This window comes from Sabethes cyaneus, chromosome 1 (genome assembly GCF_943734655.1).
Source record: "Sabethes cyaneus chromosome 1, idSabCyanKW18_F2, whole genome shotgun sequence".
In the NCBI taxonomy this organism is placed as follows: domain Eukaryota; kingdom Metazoa; phylum Arthropoda; class Insecta; order Diptera; family Culicidae; genus Sabethes; species Sabethes cyaneus.
This window is the reverse complement of record NC_071353.1, coordinates 101,161,404-101,179,095: the sequence shown is the minus strand read 5'-3', so window position 1 is coordinate 101,179,095 and position 17,692 is coordinate 101,161,404. Positions and strand designations below refer to the sequence as shown.

The window sequence follows — 17,692 nt, the reverse complement described above, 5'->3', positions numbered from 1 at the left end:
ATAATAGCATGTATTCATGCTTGTAATCATTCGATTGTTCCTGTATACATGCTATATGCAACATATATACATGCTACATGCGTTGTATGTAACATTTATCAAAGTAGTAACATTGCATACGTTCAATTCTCAAAAGATTGTGCATTTGAAAACAATTTAACAAAATCAAGAACACAAACTATTGCTTTCCTGCTACCTTACAGAAATTAAAGATTGTTTTTATTACCCATGGTTCCCCACGTTGAAGGGATTTTATGAATTCAATCCTATTTTCAACAGCACATCTTTCCACTAGCACTTCCTCGGCAAGCATGCGTATTCATACAGAGTCGTATTATAACTGAACACTACAGCTGTAGCACATTTTTCCAAAACAGATACCAAATTCGCCTAGGTTTAATCGTCTCGCAGTCAAGAATTTGCGATCTGTTGGGACAACGAACTTGTGCCATTTTTTCTGGCACACTTCCCTAACACAGACATCAAATTGGAATAGGTTTAATCGCGTTCGTAAGAAATCTGTTGGCACGAGGGGGCTTTGTTACTCTCTCTGGCGTACTTCCCAAGCAAGGACATCAAAATGGTCTAGGTTTAACCGCGGTGTTAAGAAATCTTGTTGAAATGAGGAAACTTGGTCACTTGTTTTGGCTTACTTCCCAAGCACAGATATCAAATTGGTATAGGTTTAGATCATCGCAAAGAATCTTCCAACCAATCACGAAGCGAGAATTCTGGTAAAACATAGGCTCATTAATTCAATTTTTCAATAGTTCAACATCAAGAATCCATACTTTTCTTCATTTGGGTCAATTCTTAGAAGATTTTCCAATCGATTGGTGTAAGAATATTGAAAATCGATAGGAAAACCGCTGAGTTATTAGCGCTCAAAACCTTTCATTTTTCGTGACGCTCGCATTTTTCGATTTTTTGGAATGACACCCTATCTCAAAACTTGCCGTAAGACGTAGTCCTACGTCAAAACTTCTCGCTCGGTGGTAATCTGCAATTGATGTAGGAAGCGGCACAATATGTGTCGATAACCCAACCTAACGCGTCGCTATCCTTGAGAAGTGGATTTTGCGGTCTCCTTTTGTCCAGCGCCTCTATGGTTCAAAGGTACAAGTACCAGCGAACCACATGCCCTGGCGGGTGTTGTGGGTTCGAAGCCGGTTGTAATCTCAGATTACAGCTTGGTTCGACTCATGCACCTTCCAGTATTGGACAAAAGGTAGGAGTCAAAATGACTACTTGTCAAGCATAGCTACCAATACCCCCCCCCCCCCTTCCTTTCCGCTCTTCCCAACCTTTACCAAAAAAATTTTCATTTCTTTCCCTACCGTCCCTTCATCAATTGTAGAACCATCGTTTCAAAAAAAAATATTAAGGTATCTCTTCAAAATGCTTTATCTATACCTATAAAAAGGATTTCTGTCTGTCTGTCCCTATGTTGCTTATAGAATCGAAAACTACTGAACCGATCGGCGTGAAAATTTGCATGTAAAGGTTTTTGGTGCTAGGGAAGGTTCTCTCGATGGAAAAAGACCCCACCCCCCACTAAGAGGGGGAGGGGGGGGGGGGGCTCCCATACAAATCTATGCCCATAAAATGGATTTCTGTCTGCTCTATGTTCCTTATAGAATCGAAAACTACTAAACCGATCGGCGTGAAAATTTGCATATAGGGGTTTGTGGGGCCAGGGAAGGTTCTTATGATGGTAAGAGACTCCTCCCCCCACTAAGAGGGCGGCTCCCATACAAATGAAACACAAATTTCTGCATAACGCGAGAACTAATCAAGCGAATGGAACAAAATTTTACATGTGGGTGTTTTTGGAGACAAGAATTTTTGCTATGGTAATTTAGAACCCCTTCCCACTTTAGGAGAAGGGGGGGCTCCCATACAAATGAAATACAAATTTCCATAACTCCAGAGCTAATCAAGCAAATGGAACCATATTTGGCATGCGGGTGTTTTTGGAGGCATGAATTTTTTCTATGGTAAATTGAAACTCCTTCCCTCTTTAGGAGGGGAATTATGTCCTCTCTCCCTTTTAATAGGGGGGGGGGGGGCTTCCATACAAATGAAATACAAATTTCCTCATAACTCGAGAACCAATCAAGCAAATGGAACCAAATTGGACATGTGTGTGGATGTTTTTGGAGACAAGAATTTTTTCTATGGTAAATTGAAACCTCTCCTAACTTTAGGAGGGGGGCTCCTATACAAATTTCCTCATAATTCGAGAACTAATTAATCAAATGGAACCATATTTGGCATGTGGGTGTTTTTGGAGGCATGAATTTTTTCTATGATGAATTAGGACCCCTTACCTTTTTAGGAGGGGGCTCCCACACAAAAAAAAATAAATTTCCGCATAACTCCAGAAATAATCAAGAGAATTGAACCCAATTTAGCATATGGATGTTTTTGTAGGCAACTTTTTTTCTATGGTGAATTGAGATTCCTCCCCTCTATAGGAGGGAAATAATGACCCCTCTCCCTTTTAAGAGGGGGGGGGGGCTTCCATACAAATGAAATACAAATTTCCTCATAACTCGAAAACTAATCAAGCGAATGGAACCAAATTTGGCATGTGGGTGTTTTTGGAGGCATGAATTTTTTCTATGATGAATTAGGACCCCTCTCCCTTTTTAAAAGCTCCCATACAAATGAAATACAAATTTCCTCATAACTCAAGAAGTAATCAAGCAAATGGAACCAAATTTGGCATGTGGGGGTTTGGAGGCAGGAATTTTTTTAATGATGGTTTGAGACTCCTTACCCCTGTGGTAGGGGGATAAGGACTCTCATACAAATATAACAGAAATTTTGGCGTAACTCAAAAACTAATCGAACTCCAGAAATTTTAGACTCTTTCATAAAACATTAATCAATAACAAGACCACCAAAAACCATCAATACTAACATTAGATAATTCAGCGCGAGACGGCCACAGGCCGCGAGTGTTGCCGACGACCTGCCGTCGGAAGCGCCGGCCACTGCGGGGGACAGCCCACCGTAGAGATCACCTCTATCTAGGTTTATTAATTTTCCTAGATCTACTGACCTCTATTACTTTCCTTCAGTTGTGTCACCCCTGCGAAATGGTACTTTCTACGAACAGATTTTCCGTGGAATGGTACATCCCGTGTAAGGTTTTTCGCGAAACTGTATATTCTGCGTTATGGTCAACCGAGAATTGGTGTTCCGCAAAATGGTATTCGGCGAAATGGTTTGTAATGATGGAGAATATTTAAATGCTATCCGCTTTATTTTATCAGACTAAACAATGTGGGGAGTTGTATTCTACTTTACTGTGAGGAAAATTTGTATACTAAAACAGCCATGAACTTCCCAGAAATTTGCAGAACTCAGGATTGTGACAAAGGTCATTCGAGATTCACGATTTATGTACACGACAGTTTAATTTGTGGCAATACGAAGTTTGTCGGGTCAGCTAGTATAAGCATAAATAGTACACAACACAACAGTACACATCAAACGATTATTAGAAACGATTTAATTAGAGTTCGTAATATGTTATTAATATATATGACTGTGGAAATAATTATTTAAAAATATATTGACATCAAATTTATCCTATTATGCTCTGGTACGCAAAAAATCCATTCCAAGCGGGTTTTTGTATAACTGCACAACTGATGATCAATGAGATATTACAAAAGAATGGTAGAATTTTCTCTACAAGTTTATTTTTTTATGTTGATAAAGTCATGAAATAACCTAGTTTAATTTATATTCAACAAAATCTCATATTTTAAAGTCTCCGTATGCATATGCCATTGCAATGTAAAAAAAATCAACTATGATTTATCGAGCAAACTTTTTAATCCTTTCTTTGCCTACATTGTTTTTCATAATGATCGATTACGTACAGAAATGTACCTGGTTTTCGTTTCTTTGCAGGTTAATATAGCGTAACTGCGATAAAATCATATTTACTCTCGTTTTCTTTCCAATGTGTCAAGCGGTCAACGTTGAGTTAGAGAAAGATGCTGTGTAGAATATACTGCAAGGCAAGAGTTTACATTCACTCTAGCTTCCCCTACTCAAACATGTGAAAAGTGGGGAAATCAAGTTTTCTATTACTTCTAACTACGGCGGCTAAGAAGTTATTGCACTTTACTTATTCGTAGGTTGATGCCATTGACTGTGCCGTAGTTGTACCAGATACCCAAGGCTAAATAAGACGCACTTGTTGGGCCTTAAGTTCATAGCGACGGAAATTGTACTACAAATCCTGTGCTCATTTTTCCACTCGAACGAAAGAAATTATCACCAATATATGTAAGTAGGGGTACACATTTCAGTAGTTGACTTGTCCAGTCTGTAAGCAAGCAAATCGTGACACAGCAGAACCAATTTGAATAATTAGATTGAATAATATCCTTTCTTGAAGTATTTGCCCATTTTTGTGTGCGCACATGTCGTACCGGTGATTGGCATTGCTTCATATTTGTGCGTCAGGAATTAATTACAATTCGTGCGTGGATCAGGCAATATTCGTGATCACAAGCAGGCTGATTTTCGGCAGGTTATTTTTTTCTTACTTTTCACGCAGTCATATCGCTTTCATACGATTGATTTATAAATCTCGGTTCTTCTGAGCTTCACTGCAGACCAGTTAGAAGCCGCAGTGGGGAAATTATGTCACTGAATTAAATTATTAAATGGTCAACAGTTTTGAATCACATCTACAATAGAAATTTTCTTCAAGAGACGGAAGAAATTGTTTATTAATTTTTGTCTAAGCAAAACCAAACTTACCTATTCTAAAAGAGATGAAGATATGTGCTCGCTGCACCAATAAAAGTTACATTTTGTAATCATCAAACCGACTCAATGATTAGACTAGTTCGAATTAAAAAAAAACGATGTAATCGACGTCCACCAAATTTCAAAACAAGCTTCAATCTGCGTCGGCGAAGCAGGTTTCACTACATCATGACGATAGCTTTTAGAGTTCATTGTACTTTTCTATCCAATATTTAGTAAAAAGCTAGAAACTTTGATTGCCAATGAACTGAAATTGATGTGTAAATTGATCTTTCAATGTAACGCGTGGTCTATCTAGTTAACATTGACAAATTGTGCCTGACTTTCAAGCGCCGTCACCTGGAACAGTAATGAAGTAATGAGTGATGAATGACTGAGAAACATATTTTTGTTGCCTTTTGATGAAAATGCAATTTTATTCGACGGATGTCACATTTGCCTAGACCCCCTCCCCCCCTTTGTCACAACCTGTCACAAAATTGACAATACCATATCAATATCAATTCAACACAATATCACTTCAACATGGTATGGTAGATACTGGGTATGCATTGTCTTATCAAAAATTTTATGACAAGTAGTATTTTCTATTTTAGGTCGTCACATTACTAAAGTTAGCGATTTCACTACAGACTATGTATAAGAGTTAACGAATTGCAATATAACAAACAAGAATAATTTAAAGTGCACTCTTCAACAATGTAAATGGGCTATAATGGGTCTGGAATAATATAATACATTGAATTGTTCATTTTATGCAGGGGGAGGATGTGGCATCCTGGTATTTTTAATATATTAGAGAATTTGCCTTGAATGTGTAATGTGTGTTGATGACACATTGTTCGAGTAGCTGCTGGTAGCGTGTAACCGGTATAGACCAAATCAAGGTGACGTCATTTGGCAGATACTGGCGCCCTTGTTTACAAACAGACCGCAGAGTCCAAAAAAGTTTCAGCCGTTTAAACGGCAAGTTTGTTATTTAAACCGAGTTTAAACAGCATTAGGACTAAATTTAAAAGCCATTATGCCTGTAAAATGTTAAAACACACGCTACATTCGCTATAAACGGAAAGGAAAGTTTTCCAAAATGTAAACAAGGGCGCCAGTATCTGTCAATTGACGGTATGATGATTTGGTCTATAGAGAAAAAGTGTAGAGGGTCGAATGACAGCTTCGCGCGTAAAGAGTAGTCAGTTTGGGCACAGACAAACAGACGGGACACTCGCGTTAATTCCATCGTCCATTCAAAAACCACTTATTTTTCAAAAAAACATGTTTCGCAACATGGCCACACCACGGCGCTCGAATGTTGCTTCGAGTTTCCAGTATAAAAACATACGAATGTAAAAAACCTGCAGTATAGAATCCTGAAAATGTAAAACACATGCAGTATAGAACCCTGCAAATGTAAAAAACTTCAGTATAAAACCCTGCAAATGCAAGCTACTCCGCAACATGCATAACAGAGGGCGCTAGAGTGCCAGCAAAATGTGTAGGACGATGGTTTTTGAAGAATTTTCTTCTATGTGTCATGTCAATTCGTCAGTGGTTTGGGTTAGACGGTGAACCGCAGGACATCACAGTCGTTAGATAGGATCACACCAAGGCATATACGGTTAGGTTCTACCTTCTTGAATATTAGTTACACACACCATCAGCAGACGGAGTCAATGGGAAATATTCAACAAGTTATTCATAAACAAGATAAATACAAGAGTTACTGCATAGAAATTTATTTTTGCCTGAAATAAATAATTTGAAGCTTATTTATTATCATGTATAAAGCTTGTTCGCGAAAAATCTGGACACCTCAATTTTGCAATAAAGCAAATTTGCTAGAAGTTTAATCCATGAAACAATTTTATATCATTTATGTGTGTATCGTTAATAATTATCAAACAAATTAACATTACTTATTTGGTCTGCATGAAAAATTGGCGCACTTTGGAGTTTACTTTTGCCATGAGGATCAGTGCAAATTTGTTGGCAAACAATTTAGCTGCGTTTGTCCAAGATTTTCGAAATTTATCTATAGTTGTTGCTTTTTGTTTGTGCTGGGACAGCTCTCTCTCTCTCTTCACCAAAGCCCAATACTGCTCGATGGAGCGTAACTCTGGGCAGTTAGGTGGATTCGCCTCCTTCGGTACAATATGGACTCCATTAGCATCATACCATTCCAAAACATCTTTGGCGTAATGACAGGATACCAAAGCAGGCCAAAACAGCGAGGGTTTCGTTTCGTTTCTACAGGCATTCTTCACGGTATATTTCCTTGTTAACCGTTCCCGTAGTGATACTTTTGCAGTAACTTTTGCTGGCTCCACCATAGCTGCATATGGCCTGCCATACTAAATATTTTTTGGGGAACTTGGCTTTCTTCTTTGTCCTAAAAATCATTGCAAGGCCATTCCGTTTCATGGCAGTGTAAAAAGACATACCCGGAAGCTGTTTAAAGTCTTGTAGGACATACGTTTCATCGTCCATTATAACGCATGGAAACTTCGTTAAATATTCGCGATAAAGCTTATGAGCGTGTGTTTCGGCCGTCGTATTTTGCTTATCATTACGGTTTGGCACAGTCCTCACCTTGAAAGACTTCATGCCTTGTCGTTGCTTAGAAGTGTGCACGAATGTTGGCGACATTTTTATTTTACGAGCAATGGTACGTACAGAAAGATCTGGCCTCCTCCGTAATATTTGTTTTACCTTCGCATCCTTGTGGTGGTTCCTCAGATCCGTTTTTGTTCCACTTCCCTTCTTCCTAGCTGTTGTCAAGCGAGTATTGAACGATTTTAAAATACTGTGAACAGTGCTTGGAGGAAATCCAAGCTTTTTAGCAAGTTTTCTTAACGAGAAATCCGGATTTTCATTGCGACCGCACACAATTGCTTGTCGCACCTGCGCTTCTTTTGACGCCATTTTACGCTGATCGCTTGGAATATAAACAAGTGTTATATTTTCAGAAAGAACAGACATACGTCTACCACTCTGCAAAATATTTCACTCATTGTTAATGTATTTCCGACGCTGTGTGTGTTTTGAGGTGTCCAAATTTCGTCGCGAACAAGCTTTATATGGTAGGATCACTAGACAATAGTTATTCTAGTTCTTAGTCTAGATTATTTTTATTTTTTTTTTTTCGAATATGTATTGTAGTTAACATAACAGCTGGAATAACTAGTTCACTAAACCGATGATTCATAAATGACAATCTGCACAACCTTCGGCGGATCCTTACTTTCCTGTTTTTCTTTAATGTCTTGAAGAATTGCGTTTGTAATAGCTTCCAGAGCAGCCATTTGACTAGGATCGTTCTTTTTGCTCCCATGCAGTCTCGGCATAGAGACTACCGTTAGAACACGTCTTAAATCATTTTGCAAAGCTGTTACATCGATCCCGGTGCCAGCTGATTCGCCCAGCCGACGCAAAGTGTCCGCCAAAGGTCCCGAAAGAGCCTTGAAAGAAATTAAATTTTACAACTTGACTAAATTACTTAATAGCATTTGTTTGCAAAGCTACCTGTAGCTTCTGCCAACTCTGAGCATACTGCCGTCGTACTAGCTCGATAATCGTTGAGGTTAATGCAAGCCCCACTAGGATGTATAAGGTACAAAGTAGCATATAGTTCGGTTTGCCTACAATAATGCATCATATAGAAAGTTTTGAAGAGAACAGTTCTAAATTGAATAGGCCTACTAGGAACTAAATCTCCAAATCCAATAGTAGTCATTGTGATGAAGCAAAAGTAGTATCCATCGAAAAAGTTCCAGTCGTCTTCCCATAGGAGAAGGAGTCCAGTGCCTGCTGCAAGATATACACCCAAAAATCCAACAGCTCCAACTGCATACAACCACTTTTTATCAGACACTTTTATTCCAGCGTCTGGGCAAAATCCTGAAAATCGCAGGCCAAAAAAGATTAAACTTTACGATACAAAAGATGGATTTCTAATGTAGGAAAAATTATGTAAAGAAGTGAAAAACTTGGTTAACTTTAAATGCATATATGTAAGAAGCAATTCCATGCGAAACCGTCTTCGAAAAGCTAAAATCTGAAATGAACCTATCTGATTTCGATGAAGCTTTACCTACCCAACACGGAAACATGTACCTTCCACAGATTTTGGCACCACTTGGATTCAAGTCTTATTTTTTTAAAAGAAATTATTTATTTTCATAGGAGTTATATTTCAAATATATTATATATTAAATCGTGTATAGAAAACTACCGATGGCGCCAAAATTATGTCTTGAATTATGAAAAGTTGTAGAAAATTGATTTCTAATTATGAAGAAAACTAATGTATTTCGCATCAATTGCTTTCCTGACATTCTGTTTGCCATATGATCGCTTGCTTCCTGGCTGTATTTCTCGTCATGTATTTCTTGACAAACTTTGTAAGTATCTGCTTCTTTACTTCCTCCGGAACATCAACCTTGTGCTGGGCGGTGAAGAACAGTACCCCCGGAAGCTGCCGGAAGTCCGATATAAGTCTCATTATCCATGATGAGATAATGAGGCATCGTCAGCATCTGGGTGTACAGTTTCCGGGCCCGTGACTTTTCCACCGTATTTTGTTGTTAGTCACGATTCGGAGCCTTCTGCACTTTGTACGTATGCAGTTCTTAGCTCTATGAACGAAAGACTTGGACAGATTCAACTTTTTGGCCATATCCCTGATCGAAGCATTGGGATTCCGCTTAAACGCTTTCACGACGCGCTTGTGATCCTGATCACTAATAAAGCATCTGTTCTGACCGCATTTCTCCTTCCGTTTGATGCTCAGAGTTTCGTAGTAACGTTTAATCATGCGACTCCGACATGTTTTCCGATATCCCGATGAGAGAGTTGAGGATTTTTCAGGTGCACAAAATCAATTCGCTACATTGCTTTTCGGGTGACGCCATTTTTTTCAATTTTCGAAAAACTGACGGCGATAAAAATACAGTATAAATAATATACTCTAAACTACTTCTACCTAAATTTTCAAGAAAAAATACCCAATGGGCAGTGTCGTAGCCAGGATTTTCGTTTGGGGAGGAGGGGGGTCAAGCTATTTTTTAAGAGAAATTTCAAAACTAAGAGGTTCACTCGCCTCTGGAGGCCAAGTTATTATGCAGAAAATCATTTGTTTAAGAATTGTTTAAGACTGCATAGCTTCTGGCACTCTTGCATCGAGCCTACTTTTCCCTCCGCAAGACGCTTCGATTAAGGAGCATACGCCGCACAAAGCTGACGATGTACAAAGCGCTAGTCAGACCGGTAGTCCTATTTTTCCCGGATCTCTTCGAGATCGGGAGCCAGCAGGCAGTTCTCGTTTGTAGGCACTCCGAGGTTAACTTCCGTTGCGTCTACTATTGCTATATCGTCGTTGAGGTGCTCATCGAAATACTGCTTCCACCTGTCGACCACCTCAAGCTCCTTTGTGATTAGATCCCCTCCTTCGCCTCTACACATGTCAGGTTTAGGTGTGTAGCCCAAATTGGTTCACTTTCTCGTAAAACTTGCGTGTGTCATTAGCCCGGAATAGTTGTTCCAGCTCTTCACGGTCTCTGTCCTCCTTCTGGCGCTTTCTTCTCATTCGATAGTTTTAGGTGCACGAGGACTGCTACTAGGTAATGGTCCGAGTCGATATCTGCATCCCGAAGGGAGCGTACGGTAAGGTGATTTTCGAGAAAACCGGCCCTCGATGAGAATATGGTCGTTTTGGTTCGAAGTTCATTGGTCAGGTGATCTCCAAGTTGTGGGAAAAGAAAATGCTTCTAATCACCAAGTCTCGGGAAGCTGCAAAGTTGGTGCATCGCTGGCCGTGCATCATATGGGGCCCGATCATCGGTTTATGCATTGCTTCCCTGCCGACCAAGACGTTAATTTTCCCGATGACGATCTTGATGTCCTGTCGTGAACAGCTGTCATACGTTGCCTCCAGCTGCGCATAGGACGCTTCCTTCTCGTCGTCGGGTCTACCTTCGTGTGGACAATATACGTTTATGATGGTGTAGTTGAAGAAACGGCCTTTTATCCTCAACACGCACATCCTCTCGTTGATCGCTTTCCAGTCTATTACCTGCATTTTGCCCAACATTACGAAGCCCATTACCAGCTCGTTGGTCGCTCCACCGCACTGAAAAAATTGGGGTTTGCCGCCACGGATCCTCCACACCTTCTCGCCTTTGCGACGGATCTCCTGCAGTGCCACGATGCCAAACTTTCGGCGTTCTGATTGATCGGGCAGCATCCTGTCGCCACCAACGAAATTTAGCGATTTGCAGTACCAAGCCTCCATTCCATGTCCTTATTTCGTCGCCTTTGTCCATGCCGAATGTTCCGAGTAACGGAGAGCTACAAAACGATGCCGGTCATATTGTTATTCAAAGGCGCACTCATCAAAAATATACTTGTGCTGCAGTTTTAGTTGAATTGTTATTCTGCATTGATTTTTTCTTTTAAAAATGTGGGTTAGTCCCCCCCCCCTGGCTACGTGGCTGCCTATGGGCCTTTATTTGTATGTTGTATTCGTATTTGTATTCGTATGTTACTTGAAAAATCTCTAGTTTGAAAAAACTCATGAAAGTCGTGCTACGAGGTTCGTTCGTGAAAAGTGCATGAAGCACTTGAAGCACTCAGAATAACTTTTAAAAACTGCGAATACTTCTATTTTTTCCAAAAAAAAATTAAAGATGGTCTCATTTTGATATCTTGACGTTAAGTTTTTGAATCTTCTCTGACATAATTTTGAGCAACCGATAGTTTTCGAGATACGATTTTTAAAACTTAAACCCGCATGGAAATAAATATCCCCTTTTAAAAACTGAGTCTTGAACCAAAATGGTGTCAAAATATGTGTAAAGTGCATGATTCGTCCTATCAAACACGCAGGTTTCATCGAAATAGGAAAGATTAAAATTTTATCATTTACTTATTTCACCTGGAACTGCTCTGTTCATTCAATGGATTTAAAAATTGGTAGATTATTTTAAAATATTTTAGTTACTTGCGAATGGAAGAATAGACTTCCAGTGCTGTCCTACGGTGGATACCGTAGTCGCGAATAGACGTCCCCAGTCAGCAATCACGGTCAGTGTCAGCGGGATACCGATTAGAGCGTAAAGAATGCAAAAGATTCGTCCCCATAGTGTCACTGGTACGATGTTTCCATAACCTGCCGGCAAAACGAACGGTGCTAATGTAAGACCACACGCTACAGTTGAGTTATGTTGTTAATTGGGAAAACTAAAAGTCACACACCTACTTTAATGGCCAAATGAAATGAATTTATTTTCTTCGGATGATTTATATATCAAAGATGATGCCAAGAGTATTTAGCAATTAATTGAGATGGATTAACTGTAAGTGATGCAGAATTAAATTTATGGTAACGCTTTTGCTTTACGTATATTAGCTATGTTTTGGCGAAAAACATCGATAAAATCGAACAAGCATTGTGGTCACGGCGATTATCCCAATTCAACGTATATTAGTTATGCATGCCGAATCTGGTGGAAAACATTTGGCTTGTTTGAGTCATACCGTTAGCATGAACCGAGAGCCGTGTTCTTTATGATCAAACTTTTTTACCATAGCTGAAACATAATACTGAAATAGTACACTAGTATCTCTAACATTGAAGGCATGAACACTTCTCCTTAGTTATGCCACAATATGTGTAGTCGTACGGAACAATAGTATATTTGTGTGCGTAAGAAATGAGATGGTCAGCATACAATACGATAATGATCTGAATAACAGCTGCTTTACATACCGATTGTGGTGAGGACAGTGGATGCAAAAAAGACTGCTTGTAGTATGCTCCACTTCTCAGATTCCACGGGAAAATTGCTATTCACGTCAATAGAAATTCCTCCTTGGGCTGCATCTTGAACGGTCTGCACCAAACAAAATAAATTGTTACCTGGGCGAACAATATTGTACTACCTACCTTTTCATATTTTTCCAGCTCTATTGATAGAAGAGTTTCCAAGTTTCGTACATCTGTGTTGTTTACGATAGCGTATATAAATTTTTCACGCTGCTCGATCACAGATTCTCGTAAGCCTTTCGTCCTATTAAGCTCAGCTGGTAATTCCAACTCTCTGAACACCTGAAAGACATTAGATCGCATAGTTGTTATTTTCATCACTTTATAATTTTTGTGTATAATTAAATAGAGGTAACCTTATGTGAGAAGTAACTTTACTGCTAAAGTTTGACTAATGCAATGCTAATGTTTCAATGATTAATTTTTAGTCCAAGTTCAAGTCTGATTTTATGTCCCATTTAAAGTGTAGTCAGTCCACACTCATGGGTCACACACAATTGTGGGTCATTTTAGCTTTAGCTTTAGTTAAATATGCATTCCAACCTTTTCGTTTCAAGCTATTGATAACTTGATAACTTCCAAGAACCAAGAGTCCAAGAACAACATGACCTCGACTGCGCAAAAACAAAGGGCCGTCTGTGCCCAAACCCTAAACAGGGGTTTCTTATAGTAAGATGGCGGATGTCTCCAGCATCGCCATCACGTCAAGTGATTCCTTACCCAGTATACTTAGCGCGGATCACCTAACGGCTATTTGCAACGAAATTCTGAACCGCATATGACCAAAATTCAGAAGCTGCCCGTTCATGAACGATTTCTCGCTCCTTGTTTGTGCCGACGAGGAGACAGTAAGATGACTGGAGACTACGATACCAATCCTCAAGCTGTGGAATAAGGCACTGCTACGAACATGCACCATGAAGGCTGTTTATGGGGTATTTTTCACGTAGCGTGGATACCTCCGTCCCTCCGAGATGATCCTCTGTCTGCTTTAAAGTCAGAACGACAACTTCTCGACTCAAGTGTGGCGAGTACTTTTTCGCACCATGACAAGGAACACCGTCGAGCTGGCGTTGGAGAAAGGTCCTCTGCCTGCCAACCTAATTGTCAAGCAGAGCTTCATGTTGAACTATATGTTCAGTAAGGCTCGCATGCGGCAGGTTGGCAGTAGAGCGGCCAACTGCCGATTAGGGGATTCTATGTCAGGAACAGGGAAAGTACGTATAGGGCAACCTCCCGAGGGACTATCACTTGCTCCAGGCACGTCGGCAGCGGTTGCAAAGGTTCGCACTGTTCCCCGAAAAAGGGATCTGCATCAAACACCAACCAATATCGTAAGGTTTCTCGTAAGGGAGCATCAACCACCTTCCATAGCAAAGCTTAAGAAATATATTGGCTGTCGTGTTGATGTTTCTCGGTGAAAATCCAAATTTATAATTTTTAAATTACGTTTCGGCTTACTGTTTATTCAGCCATCATCAGACTCTTAAATTTAAACAAAGCTTAAGAAACTATCAAAGTCTGCAAGTTAGAGGCGAGGATAACGGAGAAACTTTCGTCTCCGCAATTTACAGACAAAAGCGGCCGCTTAATGTAATAACGGCAATAAATAATAATTTAGACGTAGGACTATATCATACCGTAGGGTGTCATTCCATAATTTAAATTCTAGTTACCGTCACGAAAACATAAAAAAATCTGAACCCTGCATTTCTCCATACATTTTTGTACTCGCCTTGCTTCACAGGCAGGGACGATAGTTAAATACACCATCTATTCACTGTAGTTTCTGTAGTTACTTTTCTTTTAGAAAAAATGTGGCAGTCCTCTCGTCCCAATAGGTAAAAAATGCTTTACGACCAATTTGACGATTATGCTTGGATAGTCCAATAGATCAATTTGACGGCTGTTGTTGGCCACACTGGCCTTTTCGCACATTTCATCAATCTATTGGCTTTTCCGCTCCTTTTAACAACTCATTGGTCGCGGATCCTGCAGAAATGTTGACAGTATCTATCAACGAAATTGAACCTGATATTTATGCCTATACTAGGATTTTTATGTATCAGCATCTTTGGCTCGAGCAGCATGTTCCTCACAATCATGTGGAAGATTTATGCTAGGATTTTAGTGCTAACGTTAATTTGTAATCCTAACTAACTGGCAACCTACATTTACTATAAATTGTATGCTTAGAGCATTCACAAATAAGCCGATCCGACTGGACCGGTAGTCTACCTACATAGAAATGATAAAGTACTATAAGGCAAACTAAACGTGAGTAAGATATTTTTACCCTGTAAACTGAATCCGATGTAGGGGATGAAAATTTTTAGAGAACGGAGGGGAAAGAGTGGAAAGGAAGGGGGGGGGGGTAATAGGTAGCTACGCTTAACAAGTTGTCGTTGTGACTCCTACCTTTTGTCCAATGCTGGAAGGTGCACGGGTCGAACCAAGCTATAATCAGAGTTTATAACCGGATTTGAACCCATGACACCCGCCCGTGTACCTTTGAACCATAGATGCGCTGGACAGAAGGAGACTGCGCAATCCCACTTATTAATGGCGACGTATCTGATTAGGGTTATTTTTAGACACAAATTGTGCCTTGGAAGAGGTACCAGCGAGCCACACGCTCTGGCGGGTGTCGTGGGTTCAAATCCGGTTATAATCTTTGATTGGTTGGACCCATGCACCTTCCAGCATTGGACAAAAGGTAGGAGTCACAACGACAACTTGTTAAGCGTAGCTACCTATTACCCCCCCCCCTTCCTTCCACTCTTTCCCGTCCGTTTCCAAAAAAATTTCATCCGCTACCGTCCCTCCATCAATTGTAGAACCATCGTTTCAAAAAATATTAATACTAAATTTCAACAAATTAATAAGTCGATGATTTTTTCCCGTTGCTTAATGCTGAAAACTGATACTTCTCTTTATATGTTTCAACTGCAAATAATTTTTTTAATTTTCTTGAGGAAAATTGCCATTTTTTGATTTCATTCAAATACCGAAAATTTACTGTTACTACCGGTACTGATAGTCTCAGGGCCGAAATATTGATGTACTCACAAAAGGAGCCCGCTACTGTTGCCCCTGAATACAATGCACGTGTTATGCATATTCAAAAGTTATCGGCAAGTCAATCGGTCAATTTGTGCTGCTCCAAGCAAAATGCAAATTGATTCAAATGATCACTAACAACTTAGCTGGAAAAATGTTTGTCATTTTATTTGCGGAAATGAAAAGTAAAGAAAAGAAAGAGTGAATATGCCTTACCTGTTAACATGTAATTTTGGAGCCTCGGTAAGAAAATTGCGAATTTGACCTTTAGACAGTGCAATATTCGATTAGTCCCAGAAAATGTTAAATGCTCATGTCAACTCTACAACGCTTGATTGATAAGAAGTTTTACCTCTCTTTTATTTACATGTTTGGCTGACTGCGCACAGCTCATGCATGCATGACATGCATAACCTACTACTGCTTGCAACTTGATCGTAAAATCGAAGTTTTATCGGAAGACACTTGACTTTGTTATCTAAATCGTTAGTGTTAGTTTAATAGGTTATATAAAATTCTTATACCTTGGACGTGATAGGGTAAGGATTGCATGTAGAGTAGAGTGCCCCAAAATAGCACTATGTCATAAAATCCGGGGGCTTACCCCTCAAACGATGGGCTTATGGTGTCACAACAAAACTTTTATATGGCGTCAACATTGATTGACGCGATTTAAGGGTCGCACATTTTAGTTTTATGAAACAAAGGTTTTTTTAGAATAATTGAAAAGAAAATATCATTTTGAAGCAAACCATAGTTTTCGAGATACACACCCCTATTCTGTATTTCGAACGAATCTTTATTTCGTTCGACTTTTTTCGAACGAGATGTTTTGCCTATTTGATTTTGCTGCATCCTTGATTCGTGCTTAGCTCGGATCTCACGAATTTCTGCTCGTCTATAACAGTACCAGCTCCGCTTGTTAAGGTTTGCAACAATCATCCTCCTTTGCAAATAACTATTGCGAAATGCACACAACATGTGTATCAGAATACCTCCGAGTCACTGATCTAAAATTATTCAAAAGCAGATTTTCATGCACTCAGCCAATTTATGTCACAGAGAGATTGGAACGAAATTTTTCACGAGAAAGATATCGACAAAGTCGCTTAGAGTTTTGTGCATATTGTTCTGTACGCTATTGATCAATTTGTCCCCAAAAAGGTTAAAGGTGAGGCTGATTGTGGGTCCTCTAGCTGTAGGATCTCGAACGAAGTAAAAAATTAACTTTGTTGAATGATCAAATAGATAAGTTTTCTTCCCCTTTCTAAAGCCTGGAAACGCTACTACATGTTCAGTAGTTATCTATAAACCACTCACTCATAATTGGTTGCTGTAGGCCCCTGAGTTGTTTTCGTCCATACATTTTATTATAATTCGTTAGGTGCGTTGTTTCTGGTCGTCCCCCGACTTCTAATAGCCCCCGTGGTTCATGGTCAGCCCGATACGAATTAGTTCATATTATTCTGTGTGTGTATTGTTCACAGATACGCTACTGTTTGTTTATTATGTACTAGCTGACCCGACAAACTTCGTATTGCCACAAATTAACCTGTGTTGTACATAAATCATGAATCTCGGATGATCTTTGTCACAATCTCGAGTTTTGCAAGCCCCCCAGTGGGCAGCGCTTCCGACGGCGGGTCACCGGCAACACTCGCGACCGTCTGGTCCTGAATGATCTAGTGTTACTATGGATAGTTTTTGTGGTGTTGTTATTGACTAATGTTTTATGGAAGAGTCTCGAATTTCTCGAGTTCGATTAGTTTTTGAGTTTCGCAAAAATTTCTGTTTTATTTGTATGAGAGTCCATATCCCCTTACCACAGGGGTGAGAGGTCTCTAACTATCGTAAAATAAATTCAAGACTCCAAAATCTCCCACATGCCAAATTTGGTTCCACTTTTTTTTTTTTTTTTTTTTATTGACTATAAAAGAAAGGCCTATGTTTATCCCATCGGGCAATATTCGGCCGGATATTCTGTTTTACAAATAATGGCAAACAATTAACTTAATA

The 17,692-nt window shown here is 39.6% G+C and overlaps 1 protein-coding gene across 1 annotated transcript in view; it reads right to left on the bottom strand.

Annotated features, from left to right (window-relative positions):
- Positions 1-7,982: 7,982 nt before the first annotated feature.
- Positions 7,983-17,692, bottom strand: part of LOC128732500 (TWiK family of potassium channels protein 7) — a 43,164-nt gene continuing 33,454 nt past the window's right edge. The window contains exons 2-7 of the mRNA XM_053825764.1: positions 12,737-12,898; positions 12,560-12,683; positions 11,792-11,959; positions 8,494-8,691; positions 8,317-8,432; positions 7,983-8,252 (exon numbers count right to left, since the gene is read on the bottom strand). Of these exons, the coding sequence (XP_053681739.1) occupies positions 7,983-8,252; positions 8,317-8,432; positions 8,494-8,691; positions 11,792-11,959; positions 12,560-12,683; positions 12,737-12,898 (1,038 nt within the window). The remainder of the gene's footprint in view (positions 8,253-8,316; positions 8,433-8,493; positions 8,692-11,791; positions 11,960-12,559; positions 12,684-12,736; positions 12,899-17,692) is intronic.